We start from the raw sequence: 17130 nt of genomic DNA, 5'->3' as shown, positions 1-17130 counted from the left end.
TCACACTGAAACCCAACTGCAGGGTCCATCACACTGAACCCTAACTATTGGAATCATCACACTGATCCCCAACTACAGGAACCATCACACTGATCCCCAACTACAGGGTCCATCACACTGAACCCCAACTACAGGGTCCATCACATTGAACCCTAACTACAGGAACCATGACACTGATCCCCAACTACAGGGTTCATCACACTGACCTCCAACTACAGGGTCCATCATACTGATCCCCAACCACAGGGTTCATCACACTGACCCCCAACTACAGGGTCCATCATACTGACCCCCAACTACCGGGTTCATCACACTGTACTTCAGTCACAGGGTCTATCACACAGAACCCTAACTACAGAGTACATCACACTGAACCTCAACTACAGGGTCCATCACACTGGAGCCCAACTACAGGGTCCATCACACTGAACCCCAACTACAGGGTCCATCACACTGAAACCCAACTACAGGGTCCATCATACTCACCCCCAACTACAGGGTTCATCACACTGATCCCCAACTACAGGGTCCATCACACTGACTCCCAACTACAGGGTTCATCATACTGTACTTCAGTCACAGGGTTTATCACACAGAACCCCAACTACAAGAAACATCACACTAACCCCAAACTACAGGAACCATCACTCTGACCACCAACTACAGGGTCTATTACACAGTACCCCAAATACAGGGTCTATCACACTGACCCCCAACTACAGGGTCCACACTGAATCCTAACTACAGAATCCATCACACTGACCCCCAACTACAGGAAACATCACACTGATCCCCAACAACAGGAACTATCACACTGACCCCCAACTACAGGAACCATCACACAGTACCCCAAATCCAGGGTCCACCACACGGAACCCCAACTACAGCGTCCATCACACTGACCCCCAACTACAGGGTCCATCACACTGACCCCCAAATACAGGAACCATCACACTGACCCCCAACTACAAGAAACATCACACTAACCCCAAACTACAGGAACCATCACTCTGACCACCAACTACAGGGTCTATTACACAGTACCCCAAATACAGGGTCTATCACACTGACCCCCAACTACAGGGTCCACACTGAATCCTAACTACAGAATCCATCACACTGACCCCCAACTACAGGAAACATCACACTGACCCCCAACTACAGGAACCATCACTCTGACCACCAACTACAGGGTCCATCACACTAACCCCAAACTACAGGAACCAACACTCTGACCACCAACTACAGGGTCCATCACACAGTACCCCAAATCCAGGGTCTGTCACACTGACCCCCAACTACAGGGTCCATCACACAGTACCCCAAATACAGGGTCTATCAAACTGACCCCCAACTACAGGGTTCATCACACAGTACCCCAAATACAGGGTCTATCACACTGACTCCCAACTACAGGGTTCATCACACTGAACCCTAACTACAGGATCCATCACGCTGACCCCAACTACAGGGTCCATCACACTGACCTCCAACTACAGTGTCTGTCTCACTGCACCTCAACAGCAGGGTCTATCACACAGAACCTCAACTAAAGGGTCCAGCAGACCTAAACCCCAACCACAGGTTCCATCACACTGCACTTCATCCTCAGGGTCTATCACACTGACCCCTAATTAAAGGATCTATCACACTGCACCTCAACCGCAGGGTCCATCACACTGAATCCCAACTAAAGAGTCCAATGCACTGCACCTCAACTACAGGGTCCATCACACTGACCCCCAACTACAGGGTCCATCACACTGACCCCCAACTACAGTGTCCATCTCACTGCACCTCAACAGAAGGGTCTATCACACAGAACCCCAACTAAAGGGTCCAGCAGACCTAAACCCCAACCACAGGTTCCATCACACTGCACTTCATCCTCAGGGTCCATCACACTGACCCCTAATTAAAGGGTCTATCACACTGCACCTCAACCGCAGGGTCCGTCACACTGAATCCCAACAAGAGGGTCCAATGCACTGCATCTCAACTACAGGGTCCATCACACTGACCCCCAACTACAGAGTCCATCACACTGCACCTCAACCACAGGGTCCATCACACTGAATCCCAACTAGAGGGTCCAATGCACTGCATCTCAACTACAGGGTCCATCACACTGACAGCCAACTACAGAGTCCATCACACTGCACCTCAACCACAGGTTCCATCACACTGAATCCCAACTAGAGGGTGCAATGCACTGCATCTCAACTACAGGGTCCATCACACTGACCCCCAACTACAGGGTCCATCACACTGACCCCCAACTACAGGGTCCATCACACTGAATCCCAACTAGAGGGTCCAATGCACTGCATCTCAACTACAGGGTCCATCACACTGACCCCCAATTACAGGGTCCATCACACTGAACCTCAACTACAGGGTTCATCACACTGAATCCCAACTAGAGGGTCCATCACACTGATCCCCAACTACAGGGTCCATCACACTGAACCTCAACTACAGGGTCCATCACACTGAACCTCAACTACAGGGTCCATCACACTGCACCTCAACTACAGGGTCCATCACACTGACAGCCAACTACAGAGTCCATCACACTGCACCTCAACCACAGGTTCCATCACACTGAATCCCAACTAGAGGGTCCAATGCACTGCATCTCAACTACAGGGTCCATCACACTGACCCCCAACTACAGGGTCCATCACACTGACCCCCAACTACAGGGTCCATCACACTGAATCCCAACTAGAGGGTCCAATGCACTGCATCTCAACTACAGGGTCCATCACACTGACCCCCAATTACAGGGTCCATCACACTGAACCTCAACTACAGGGTTCATCACACTGAATCCCAACTAGAGGGTCCATCACACTGATCCCCAACTACAGGGTCCATCACACTGAACCTCAACTACAGGGTCCATCACACTGAACCTCAACTACAGGGTCCATCACACTGACCCTCAACTACAGGGTCAATCACACTGAATCCCAACTACAGGGTCCATCACACTGAACCCAAATGCAAGAATATGTTGGTGCTGTGGAAATAAAATTATTACTATAAAACAAATGAAGTAAAAAATCTTTTACTCTGACATTTTTAAATGAGGAAAAAGCTCCCAAATGACACATTTCTGTGATCGGTAAAAGTATGTGAACCCTCGCTCTCAGTATGACCTTGTACAACAATAACGGCATCTAAACTTCTCCAGTAATCGCTGATTATTCCTGCACAACAGATGGAGGAATTTTAGCCTGTTCCTCTGTATAAATCAGCTTCATAACTCTTAATGGTGGTTTTCTTCATGAACTTCTTGCTTCAGCTGCTTCCACAACATTTCTATAGGATTAAGGACAGAATGTGACTCAGCCATTACTTTATTCTTTTGTAGAACTACTTGTGTCTCTTGGGTGTTCTTATGCTGGAGAACACTCGTTCTCCTGAGATTCATCTCATGTACAGATGGTCGGACATTTTCCTTTAGATTTTTATGGTATAATTCACAATTCATTGTTCCATCAATGATGGCTGCTGTCCTGGCTTCGATGCAGCAATACTGGCCCAAACCATGATAGCACTACCACAGTAACATAGTAACATAGTTGTTAAGGTTGAAGGAAGACTTTAAGTCCATCTAGTTCAACCCATAGCCTAACCTAACATGCCCTAACATGTTGATGCAGAGGAAGGCAAAAAAAAAACCCATGTGGTAAAGAAAGTGTATCACATATGTAGGATCCTTTTTTGCTGTAATGCAGGATCTTTCTTTCTCCAAACACAAAGCTTCTCATTTAAACAAAAAACTCTATTTTTTCTACATCCATGGACAAAACATTGTTCCTGACCGGTCTTGTCCTGGAAATCTTTAGCAAACTGCAGGAGGTCAGCAATCTTCACTTTGGAGAGCAGCAGCTTTGTACTCAGCAGGCTGCCATGCACATCATAATTGTTCAGTGTCATCCTGATGGTGGACTCGGGGACATCATCATTAGCTCATGTGAGGGAGGCCTTTAGTTGCTTAGAAGTTACCTTAGGTATCTCTGTAACTTCACATTTGGTTATACAAGTTGCTTTTGGAGTGATCTTTGTCAGTCAACCACTATTGGGAAGGGTAATAATGGTCTTAAATTTCCTATACTTATACACAATCGGTCTGGCTGTGGATTGGATAAGTTCAAACAGGTGGTTTTTGCATTAATTTACAGCCTGATGAACATCAACATTGGTCCACGCTACACACATCTGTCCATCCATGCTTAACACATCCATCTGTCTGTCCACGCCACACACATCCGTCCATCTACAGTACACCTATTCATCCATTGTACACATCCAAAGATCTGTCAACTGTACACATGTTCACAAATCCATCCAACCATGCTACACACGTCCACTGTACACACATCCAACCATCCATCTACTGTACACACATCCACTCATCCGTCCACTGTACACATGTCTACAAATACATCCAACCACGCTACACACCTCCACTCATCCGTCCACTGTACACATGTCTACAAATACATCCAACCACGCTACACACCTCCACTCATCCGTCCACTGTACACATGTCTACAAATACATCCAACCACGCTACACACCTCCACTCATCCGTCCACTGTACACATGTCTGCAAATACATCCAACCACGCTACACACCTCCACTCATCCGTCCACTGTACACATGTCTACAAATACATACAACCACGCTACACACCTCCACTCATCAGTCCACTGTACACATGTCTACAAATACATCCAACCACGCTACACACCTCCACTCATCCGTCCACTGTACACATGTCTGCAAATACATCCAACCACGCTACACACCTCCACTCATCAGTCCACTGTACACATGTCTACAAATACATCCAACCACGCTACACACCTCCACTCATCCGTCCACTGTACACATGTCTGCAAATACATCCAACCACGCTACACACCTCCACTCATCAGTCCACTGTACACATGTCTACAAATACATACAACCACGCTACACACCTCCACTCATCCGTCCACTGTACACATGTCTGCAAATACATCCAACCACGCTACACACCTCCACTCATCCGTCCACTGTACACATGTCCACAAATACATCCAACCACGCTACACACCTCCACTCATCCGTCCACTGTACACATGTCTACAAATACATCCAACCATGCTACACACCTCCACTCATCAGTCCACTATACACATGTCTACAAATACATCCAACCACGCTACACACCTCCACTCATCAGTCCACTGTACACATGTCTGCAAATACATCCAACCACGCTACACACCTCCACTCATCCGTCCACTGTACACATGTCTACAAATACATCCAACCACGCTACACACCTCCACTCATCCGTCCACTGTACACATGTCTGCAAATACATCCAACCACGCTACACACCTCCACTCATCCGTCCACTGTACACATGTCTACAAATACATCCAACCACGCTACACACCTCCACTCATCCGTCCACTGTACACATGTCTGCAAATACATCCAACCACGCTACACACCTCCACTCATCCGTCCACTGTACACATGTCTACAAATACATACACCCATGCTACACACCTCCACTCATCAGTCCACTGTACACATGTCTACAAATACATCCAACCACGCTACACACCTCCACTCATCAGTCCACTGTACACATGTCTGCAAATACATCCAACCAAGCTACACACCTCCACTCATCAGTCCACTGTACACATGTCTGCAAATACATCCAACCACGCTACACACCTCCACTCATCAGTCCACTGTACACATGTCTACAAATACATACAACCACGCTACACACCTCCACTCATCCGTCCACTGTACACATGTCTGCAAATACATCCAACCACGCTACACACCTCCACTCATCCGTCCACTGTACACATGTCCACAAATACATCCAACCACGCTACACACCTCCACTCATCCGTCCACTGTACACATGTCTACAAATACATCCAACCATGCTACACACCTCCACTCATCAGTCCACTGTACACATGTCTACAAATACATCCAACCATGCTACACACCTCCACTCATCAGTCCACTGTACACATGTCTGCAAATACATCCAACCACGCTACACACCTCCACTCATCCGTCCACTGTACACATGTCTACAAATACATCCAACCATGCTACACACCTCCACTCATCAGTCCACTGTACACATGTCTACAAATACATCCAACCATGCTACACACCTCCACTCATCAGTCCACTGTACACATGTCTGCAAATACATCCAACCACGCTACACACCTCCACTCATCAGTCCACTGTACACATGTCTACAAATACATACAACCACGCTACACACCTCCACTCATCCGTCCACTGTACACATGTCTGCAAATACATCCAACCACGCTACACACCTCCACTCATCCGTCCACTGTACACATGTCCACAAATACATCCAACCACGCTACACACCTCCACTCATCCGTCCACTGTACACATGTCTGCAAATACATCCAACCACGCTACACACCTCCACTCATCCGTCCACTGTACACATGTCTACAAATACATCCAACCATGCTACACACCTCCACTCATCAGTCCACTGTACACATGTCTGCAAATACATCCAACCACGCTACACACCTCCACTCATCAGTCCACTGTACACATGTCTACAAATACATACAACCACGCTACACACCTCCACTCATCCGTCCACTGTACACATGTTCACAAATCCATCCAACCACGCTACACACCTCCACTCATCCGTCCACTGTACACATGTCTGCAAATACATCCAACCACGCTACACACCTCCACTCATCAGTCCACTGTACACAAGTCTACAAATACATCCAACCACGCTACACACCTCCACTCATCCGTCCACTGTACACATGTTCACAAATCCATCCAACCATGCTACACACGTCCACTGTACACACATCCAACCATCCATCTACTGTACACACATCCACAAATACATCCAAACACGCTACACACCTCCACTCATCAGTCCACTGTACACATGTCTACAAATACATACAACCACGCTACACACCTCCACTCATCCGCCCACTGTACACATGTCTGCAAATACATCCAACCATGCTACACACCTCCACTCATCAGTCCACTGTACACAAGTCTACAAATACATCCAACCACGCTACACACCTCCACTCATCCGTCCACTGTACACATGTTCACAAATACATCCAACCACGCTACACACCTCCACTCATCCGTCCACTGTACACATGTTCACAAATCCATCCAACCATGCTACACACGTCCACTGTACACACATCCAACCATCCATCTACTGTACACACCTCCACTCATCCGTCAACTGTACACATGTCTGCAAATACATCCAACCACGCTACACACCTCCACTCATCCGTCCACTGTACACATGTCTACAAATACATCCAACCACGCTACACACCTCCACTCATCCGTCCACTGTACACATGTCTGCAAATACATCCAACCACGCTACACACCTCCACTCATCAGTCCACTGTACACAAGTCTACAAATACATCCAACCACGCTACACACCTCCACTCATCCGTCCACTGTACACATGTTCACAAATCCATCCAACCATGCTACACACCTCCACTGTACACACATCCAACCATCCATCTACTGTACACACATCCACTCATCCGTCCACTGTACACATGTCCACAAATACATCCAACCACGCTACACACCTCCACTCATCCGTCCACTGTACACATGTCCACAAATACATCCAACCACGCTACACACCTCCACTCATCCGTCCACTGTACACATGTCTACAAATACATCCAACCACGCTACACACCTTCACTCAGTCCACTGTACACATGTCCACCCATCCGTCCACTGTACACATGTCCACAAATTCATCCAACCATGCTACACACGTCCACTGTACACACATCCACTCATCCGTAAACTGTACACATGTCCACAAATACATCCAACCACGCTACACACCTCCACTCATCCGTCCACTGTACACATGTCTACAAATACATCCAACCACGCTACACACCTCCACTCATCCGTCCACTGTACACATGTCTACAAATACATCCAACCACGCTACACACCTCCACTGTACACACATCCAACAATCCATCTACTGTACACACATCCACTCATCCGTCAACTGTACACATGTCCACAAATACATCCAACCACGCTACACACCTCCGCTCATCCGTCCACTGTACACATGTCTACAAATACATCCAACCACGCTACACACCTTCACTCATCCGTCCACTGTACACATGTCTACAAATACATCCAACCACGCTACACACCTCCACTCATCCGTCCACTGTACACATGTTCACAAATCCATCCAACCATGCTACACACGTCCACTGTACACACATCCAACCATCCATCTACTGTACACACCTCCACTCATCCATCCACTGTACACATGTCCACAAATACATCCAACCACGCTACACACCTCCACTCATCCGTCCACTGTACACATGTCTACAAATACATCCAACCACGCTACACACCTCCACTCATCCGTCCACTGTACACATGTCTACAAATACATCCAACCACGCTACACACCTCCACTCATCCGTCCACTGTACACATGTCTACAAATACATCCAACCACGCTACACACCTCCACTGTACACACATCCAACAATCCATCTACTGTACACACATCCACTCATCCGTCAACTGTACACATGTCCACAAATACATCCAACCACGCTACACACCTCCGCTCATCCGTCCACTGTACACATGTCTACAAATACATCCAACCACGCTACACACCTTCACTCATCCGTCCACTGTACACATGTCTACAAATACATCCAACCACGCTACACACCTCCACTCATCCGTCCACTGTACACATGTCTACAAATACATCCAACCACGCTACACACCTTCACTCAGTCCACTGTACACATGTCCACAAATACATCCAACCATGCTACACACGTCCACTGTACACACATCCAACCATCCATCTACTGTACACACATCCACTCATCCGTCAACTGTACACATGTCTACAAATACATCCAATCACGCTACACACCTCCACTCATCTGTCCACTGTACACGTCTACAAATACATCCAACCACGCTACACACCTCCACTCATCCGTCCACTGTACACATGTCTACAAATCCATCCAACCATGCTACACACGTCCACTGTACACACATCCAACCATCCATCTACTGTACACACCTCCACTCATCCGTCCACTGTACACATGTCCACAAATACATCCAACCACGCTACACACCTCCACTCATCCGTCCACTGTACACGTCTACAAATACATCCAACCACGCTACACACCTCCACTCATCAGTCCACTGTACACATGTCCACAAATCCATCCAACCATGCTACACCTGCCCACCAATCCACTCTACACACGTCCACCCATCCGTCCAGCATACACACGTTCACTATACACACATATCTACCCATCCATCCAATGTTCTCCTTTCCACAAATCCATCTAACCAAGCTACACACTTCCACTCAGTCCACTGTAAACAAGTACAACTATCCACCCATCTGTCCACAATACACACAGCCACCCATCCATCAACATGTCCACAAATCCATCCAACCACGCTACACATGTCCACCCATCCATCTACTGTAGAAATGTCCACCAATCCGTCCACTGTATGCACACATCCACCCATCTGTCCACTGTACACACACCCACCAAACTGTTCACTGTATACAAACGTCCACCCATAGACTGCACCCGTCCATCCTCTGCACACAAATGTCCACCCATCTGTCCACAAGTCCATCCATCTGTCCACTGTACACGTGAGGCCAGAGGGGTAGTCATGGCTAACGGTGGCTGCTCTGTTGCACCCTGGCCATCCATCTCATAAACACACTGTCCCTTCTGTGGTGCACTTGGTGATCCACATAATGACAGGCAGAGTCCAAGTCCAATTTCAACAAAGCACGTTTACTCAGCTCGTCCAGTTTAGTCACAGAAACAGCACAAGGTTCTTCACAAAATATCACCATTCCATTCCCTGTACTGTCCCTCACTTCTCCAGGAATATTTCAGGGTCGTACCATCGCCTTCGGTACCGCAGCTTCCTGACTGGTCAGACTTACCCACTTCAGGAGCTCCCTGTCCACTTCGCATCGGACGTTTGGGGTTGTTCCCACAAAATTAGCTGCTACCATATTGATGCTGCCCTGTATTCCTCCTCCACCTTGTGACTATCAGCCCATAGGCCCTGTATGGCTGGGCTCCCCAGCTTGAACGTTATGGGACAAAACTGTCCAGTCATGGCTCCCAGCCTTCTCTAACTCCAGGAAGCGCTAACTTATTCCTATCTCACTCTATTCTGGCCCCCCAGTGGGCCAAATCTGAATCCTACACTTTCCCTATATCTACTTGACACATTAACATCTGTATTACACAGTATGACAGCATCATAAAACAAATCAAATATACATGGCATTCCACAGTATCCCATATCAGATATACCAGCTTTGCAGGGACATGGGCAAGGAGTGTGGGGCATGAACTAGCCTCCGTACCCCCTAACACACACACATATGCACACATCTGTCCTATGTACACAAATGTCCACTGTTCACCACATCCGCCCATCCGTCCATTGCACACACACGTCCACCCATCCATACGCTATTCACGTCCACCCGTCCGTCCACTATACACACGTCCACCAATCCATCCATTTTGTACACATGTACTCATCCATCTTTCTACCCTACACACATCTGTCCATCTGTACACTTGTTTGCCCATTCATCCACTGACTACACCTCCACCCATCCGTACACTATTCACACGTCCTCCAATCCGTTCACTATACACACGTCCACCCATCCGTCCAACCTACACACGTCCCATCTGTCTGCCCTGCAAATATCCAACAAGCCATCCACCCTACACACGTCCATCTGTCCACACATCAGTCCATCTGTCCCCAGATCCACACATGTACACTCTATGTCTTCTTCATACATACAACATGACATTTAGTTACCTACCTGCAAAGTGCAGGAAAGTGCAGATATAAACCAGTCTGGTTCTTCCGAGGCACAGCTCTGCTGACCATCCCACCAGCACTGGTGTGAAAGTTGAGGCCCCCACAAAGCAGAGGTTAACAATGGCTGCCTGATGGTACTGGTAGCCAAGTTTTAAGGTGCAGAATAGGATCATATTACAGACAGTGGCAAAGAAGGTGAATCGCTCACACAGCTCCACCAGAAGCATGCAGATGATGGGCTGGAGACTCTTCCTGGCTTGAGTCCTTGATGACTCCAGATGAACATCTTTACTCCATGATCTGCTGCTGCCCCGGAGTGAGGAATGGAACCTAGAGAAGGGCACAAAGTGTGGCAGAGGCATGGTGCCCGCTCCAGGGAGTGTGGACAGTGAGCTCCTCAGTGTCCTCCAGGAATTCCACATGTATGTGACACTATGCGTCAGCAAGTCACACTCTACTGCTGCACCAAACCCTGCTGCTCTGTCATCATCGAATCTGTGGAGACCTCCAAGAAAGAGCACAGAGACCCCCTTACTCTGAGCACAGAGACCCCCTCTCTAACTCTGAGCACAAAGATCCCCCCAACTCTGAGATGAGACCTTCAGGAATGAATACAAAGACCCCCTTACTCTGAACACAAAGACACCCTCTTCTAAGGCCGGCGTCACACTCAGCGTATGAAAATACGGTCCGTTTTTTTACGGCCGTAATACGCAGAAATGTTCCCAAAATAGTGATCCATATGTCATCCGTAGGCAGGGTGTGTCAGCGTATTTTGCGCATGGCATCCTCCGTATGTAATCCGTATGGCATCCGTACTGCGAGATTTTCTCACAGGCTTGCAAAACCGACATCTAATGGATTTATGTGCTCAAATGTTCATTAAAATATATATACAGTATATATATATATATATATATATATATATATATATATAATATATATATATATATATGTCATTGAGACACACATACACACACACACATATTCCCGCGCTATTTTCTCTGCCAGAGCGGTAAAGCCAGTGACTGAGGGCAGATATTAATAGCCTAGAGAGGGACCATGGTTATTGGCCCCCCCCTGGCTACATACATCTGCCCCCAGCCACCCCAGAAAAGGCACATCTGGAAGATGCGCCTATTCTGGCACTTGGCCACTCTCTTCCCACTCCCGTGTAGCGGTGGGATATGGGGTAATGAAGGGTTAATGTCACCTTGCTATTGTAAGGTGACATTAAGCCAGATTAATAATGGAGAGGCGTCAATTATGACACCTATCCATTATTAATCCAATAGTATGAAATGGTTAATAAAACACACACACATTATTACAAAGTACTTTAATGAAATAAAGACACAGGGTGTTGTAATATTTTATTAGACTCTTAATCCACCTGAAGACCCTCGTTCTGTTAAAAAGGAAAAATAAAAAAACAACAATATCCCATACCTTCCGTCGTTCAGGTCACGTCCCATGATATAAATCCATCTGAAGGGGTTAAATCATTAAAGCAGTGCTCGTGCCTGTAAAACCCCGGGGAATGAATGGAAAGCAGGGTGACCTGCAGTTACCTTGAGTCGCGGTGATGCACCCTCTGCTGGATGAACTCATATGAACTCGAGCGAGGGAACTTTTCCCAGGCTCGAGTTCATATGAGGACATCCAGCAGAGGGCGCATCACCGCGACTCAAGGTAACTACAGGACTTTCCCCTGCACTCCATTCATTCCCCGTCTTTTTACAACCACGAGCACAGCTGCATTAGCAGAGCTCCTGGGTGTAAAATGATTTAACCCCTTCAGATGGATTTACATCGTGGGACTGCCAGAACAACGGAAGGTATGGGATATTGTTGATTTTTTATTTTTACTTTTTTACAGAACGAGGGTCTTCCGGTGGATTAAGAGAATAAAATATTAAAACACCCTGTGTCTTTATTTCATTAAAGTACTTTGTAATAATGTGTGTGTGTTTTATTAACCATTTCGTACTATTGGATTAATAATGTATAGGTGTCATAATTGACGCCTCTCCATTATTAATCTGGCTTAATGTCACCTTACAATACCAAGGTGACATTAACCCTTCATTACCCCATATCCCACCGCTACACGGGAGTGGGAAGAGAGTGGCAAAGTGCCAGAATAGGCGCATCTTCCAGATGTGCCTTTTCTGGGGTGGCTGGGGGCAGATGTTTGTAGCCAGGGGGGGCCAATAACCATGGACCCTCTCTAGGCTATTAATATCTGCCCTCAGTCACTGGCTTTATCAATCTGGCGGAGAAAATTCCTTACACGCCAATTTTTTCCGCGATTTAACCCTTTATTTTTCAAGCTACTGATTTAACCCTTCATTTTTCAAGCTACAGCGCCCAAATTTTGCACATACACACTACTAACATTAGTAGTGTGGAATATACAAAAAAAAGGGGATATGAGATGGTTTACTGTATGTAAACCATGTCTCATATCATGTCGGGTTTGTGAAGGAGAGAGGAAAAGCCGGCAATTGAATTCCCGGCTTTTCTATAGAACACCGCTGCGTATTTCTCGCAAGTTACACTGCTGGTCCGTGTGGAATCCGTATTTTTCTCGCCCCCATAGACTTTCATTGGCGTATTTTTTGCGCAATATGCTGACAAACGCAGCATGCTGCGATTTTCTACGGCCGTACAATACCGTATATTACGGATGCGTATTATACGACTGATAGGAGCAGCCCCATAGAGATTCATTGGGCCGTGTGTAATGCGTAATTTACGGACGTATTTTCTGCACTCATACGTCTGTAAAACTCGCTAGTGTGATGCTGGCCTAACTCTGTGCACAGAGAGCCCCCCGACCCAGCACAGAGACCCTCCTTACGCTAAACACAAAGACCCCCTCTCTAATGCTGAGCACAGAGACTCCCCCAACTGAGCACAGAGACCCTTTGACTGAGCGCAGAGATCTCCCAAGTCTGAGCTGAGACCTCCAAGACTGAGAACAGAGATCCCCCCGACTCCGAGCAAAAAGATCGCCTCCTGACTCTGCGCACAGATACCATTTAACTGAGCAGAGACCCCCGACATAGCATGGAGACCAATCCCAATTCTGAACACCAAGACCCCCCAAATTTGAACACAGAGAACCCCGGACAATGAGCTGTGACCCCCTCAACTCTGTGCAAAGACCGCCAGTCCTACCTCCTTGAGTCTGAACACAGACCTCCCCAACCACTAAGTAGAGAGTCCATTGGGTCTAGAGAGCTGAGGAGGGTAAATACAAATGATCCTTTAGAGCTCCTAACTTCGATCACATGGTCTGAAAAGACCAATGAGAAGACAACAGCTCTAATCTGCCAGGGGGGACGTCCATGATTGAGCATGGTTTCTGTCCCTTGCAACCCGGTCTCCATGACCTCTGTCCAACGCAGCTTCTGTCCCCACCGCTCATCCAACACATCCTCCATCCCCCGCGGCCCACAGTCCAATGGCCTGTCCTCTGTCCTTCTTGGCCCCCGGTCTCCTGCGGATCCTGTCTGCCTCTTCCTCTGGCCCCTGCTACTCTCTCTCTCAATGTGGAGACACAGGGTCAGATGGTGCTCTTGTCCGCTGGCCTGGCTGTCTTTAGAAAGACCATATGGACCAGTTCGCAGTACCACTGAACGCCCGCACTCTCTCCCCATGGACAGAACACTACTCAGACAACACAGGGTGAAGGTAAAACAGTATGGCAATAATTTATTGAACCAAAAGAGGGGAGAAGCCAGCGCTGCTTATGGTCAGAACCCGATACATAAAGTGCACATGCACATATTGATTTCTAACTGTATTTCAAAATGAGACATTTAGCAAACAATTGATCAATTCTTTGAGCCATCCCGCCACGTCAGGGCATTCTCATAATGGGGCAGTCCTACTCTACGTTTTTTATATTCGCTGTGCCATAAAGGCCTCCTAAATGTATTAAAAGCAAGACCACATTAAATGCAAGCTGTACCTGAAGTGTTCCTGAATCACTCCCATGGCGCCAGGGGTGCAAGCGCAGATAAAGGTTGACCAGGTCCGGACATAGACATTTCAGGTGGTATGTGGCTGACCACCACTGTTGCCGTGCGCTCTGGGTTATGCATGCCATTCCTTCTGTGTTCACTGTGATTGATAGGCTGCTGTACACATACATACAGCAGCCCTGCCCCAGGCTGTTTAATGGTGCCTCAGCCTGTCTCACTCTTTATCTGTGGTGCTGGCTGGGCAGTGTGGAGGTTAAACCTGAAATGTCTATGTCCGGACCTGGTCAACCTTTATCTGCACCACCATTCTATATGGAATACCAGACCACCAACACTGGATTGGATTTAATCCAGAAACCATGGGATGTGAAGGACACCACGTGTGGACGGTTCTCCTCAATTATGTGTGGAGTTTATTCACAGGGAAGACATGGAATATGCCCTGAGGAAACTGGATGATACAAAGTTTTGTTTTCATGAAGGTGAGGTCTCTTACATTCGTAGCAGCAAAGGAAGGAAAAAAGTTCCAGCACCAGGCGTCTCTTCATTAAAATCTTCAATATTATATTTCATGTCAAGAATAAAACATCATGCGGGGGCGCAGCCCCTAAATGCCTGACGGGTTTCGAACAAAGTTCTATGTCATAGGCCTATGAACAATACATAAAACACATCCCGATATACCTCTTCCATTAAGTGACACCATGTACACCTGTTACTTGTCATGATTGACACACATTCATTACGAATTCACTTGTGAGACAGCCGACCAGAAATCATGACGCCTACGTAAACTGTCGCCTCCTTGTTAACACAAAATACGTTTGTAAAAGACATGTCTACGCTCTCTCCCACACCTGAAATCCGCTGCCTCGGGGTAACTCTGAGGCCTCCCCGCTAACTCTTGGACCGCTCCAATCTGTCCTCAACTCTGCTGCTCGGCTAATCCATCTCTCTCCTCGCTACTCCCCTGCTTCTCCCCTCTGCAGATCCCTCCACTGGCTCCCAATTCCCCAACGAATCCAGTTCAAACTAACACTGATCTACAAAGCCATCCACAACCTGTCCCCTCCCTATATCTCTGAACTAATCTCCGATCCTCCAAGACCTCCTACTCTCCTCCACACTTATTCACTCCTCATCCAACCGCCTCCAAGACTTCTCCCGAATATCCCCCATTCTCTGGAATTCCACGCCTCAACACGTCCGATTATCCACCACCCTCTTATCCTTCAGACGGAACCTGAAAACCCATCTCTTCAGGAAAGCCTACAATAACCATTCTGCCGCCTCACCACCCCCCAAGCTGCTGCACCCCCGATCTTCTGTCTCTTCTCCATAATCCTGTAGAATGTAAGCCGGCATGGACAGGGTCCTCGCCCCTCTGCACCAGTCTATCACTGTAAATTTGTTTGCTGTAAACGATATCTATAACCCTGTATGTAACCCTTTCTCATGTACAGCACCATGGAATTAATGGTGCTACATAAATAAATAATAATAATAATACTTTCCCAGTACAGCAACTTTATGATTTCTTTCTAAATGGTAAAAGAAATAATTTAAAGCAAAAAAGGAAAAAAAAAATATCTTGCAAAATAGTTCTCTGCTTGTCTCTATATTGATTTATCCTTTATAAATGTTTGCAATGCAAAACTTTCAACCATTTGAAACCGCAGGAAAATATGCAGTTTTCATGGTGGAGAACGCTGCGATAATTCAGCCCTATAGGGAATCTAGCTCCCAACTCTATTATCCAGTAAGCATCGCCACACCTCAAAGTGCTCCCAGTCCCCGCCCCGGGTCACTTCCCCACTCTATCTATGCCTTTAACCCCATGGGAACTTACATCTCGCGCAAAATTATCGCAGCAGAATTAGCTATTTTTATTAATAGTGGATGGCGGTTTGAGCTTACATGTGAATTAGTGCTTTTTTTTCAATCGGTCCCGAGTGCTGGCGGCAGTTCCGGGACTTGATGCGAGAGACTCGTGCAAGTTTCTCGCATTGAACTCGCAAGTGTGACCCCAGCTGTACAAAGAGGATCAGAGTTAGTGAGGGCTAGGGGAGAATCAGAGCTTATGAGGGCTAAGGG

General features: G+C 47.2%; 1 protein-coding gene across 1 annotated transcript in view; it reads right to left on the bottom strand.

Moving 5' to 3' along the window:
- SLC15A5 (solute carrier family 15 member 5) overlaps positions 1 to 11406 on the bottom strand; it is a 138417-nt gene extending 127011 nt beyond the window's left edge. The window contains exon 1 of the mRNA XM_077263027.1: positions 11046 to 11406. Coding sequence (XP_077119142.1) covers positions 11046 to 11406 — 361 coding nt within the window. The remainder of the gene's footprint in view (positions 1 to 11045) is intronic.
- Between the last annotated feature and the right edge of the window lie 5724 nt (positions 11407 to 17130).

This window comes from Ranitomeya variabilis, chromosome 5, assembly GCF_051348905.1.
Source record: "Ranitomeya variabilis isolate aRanVar5 chromosome 5, aRanVar5.hap1, whole genome shotgun sequence".
In the NCBI taxonomy this organism is placed as follows: domain Eukaryota; kingdom Metazoa; phylum Chordata; class Amphibia; order Anura; family Dendrobatidae; genus Ranitomeya; species Ranitomeya variabilis.
Note: the sequence above shows the minus strand (reverse complement) of the source record. Positions and strands in the feature narration are given on the sequence as shown.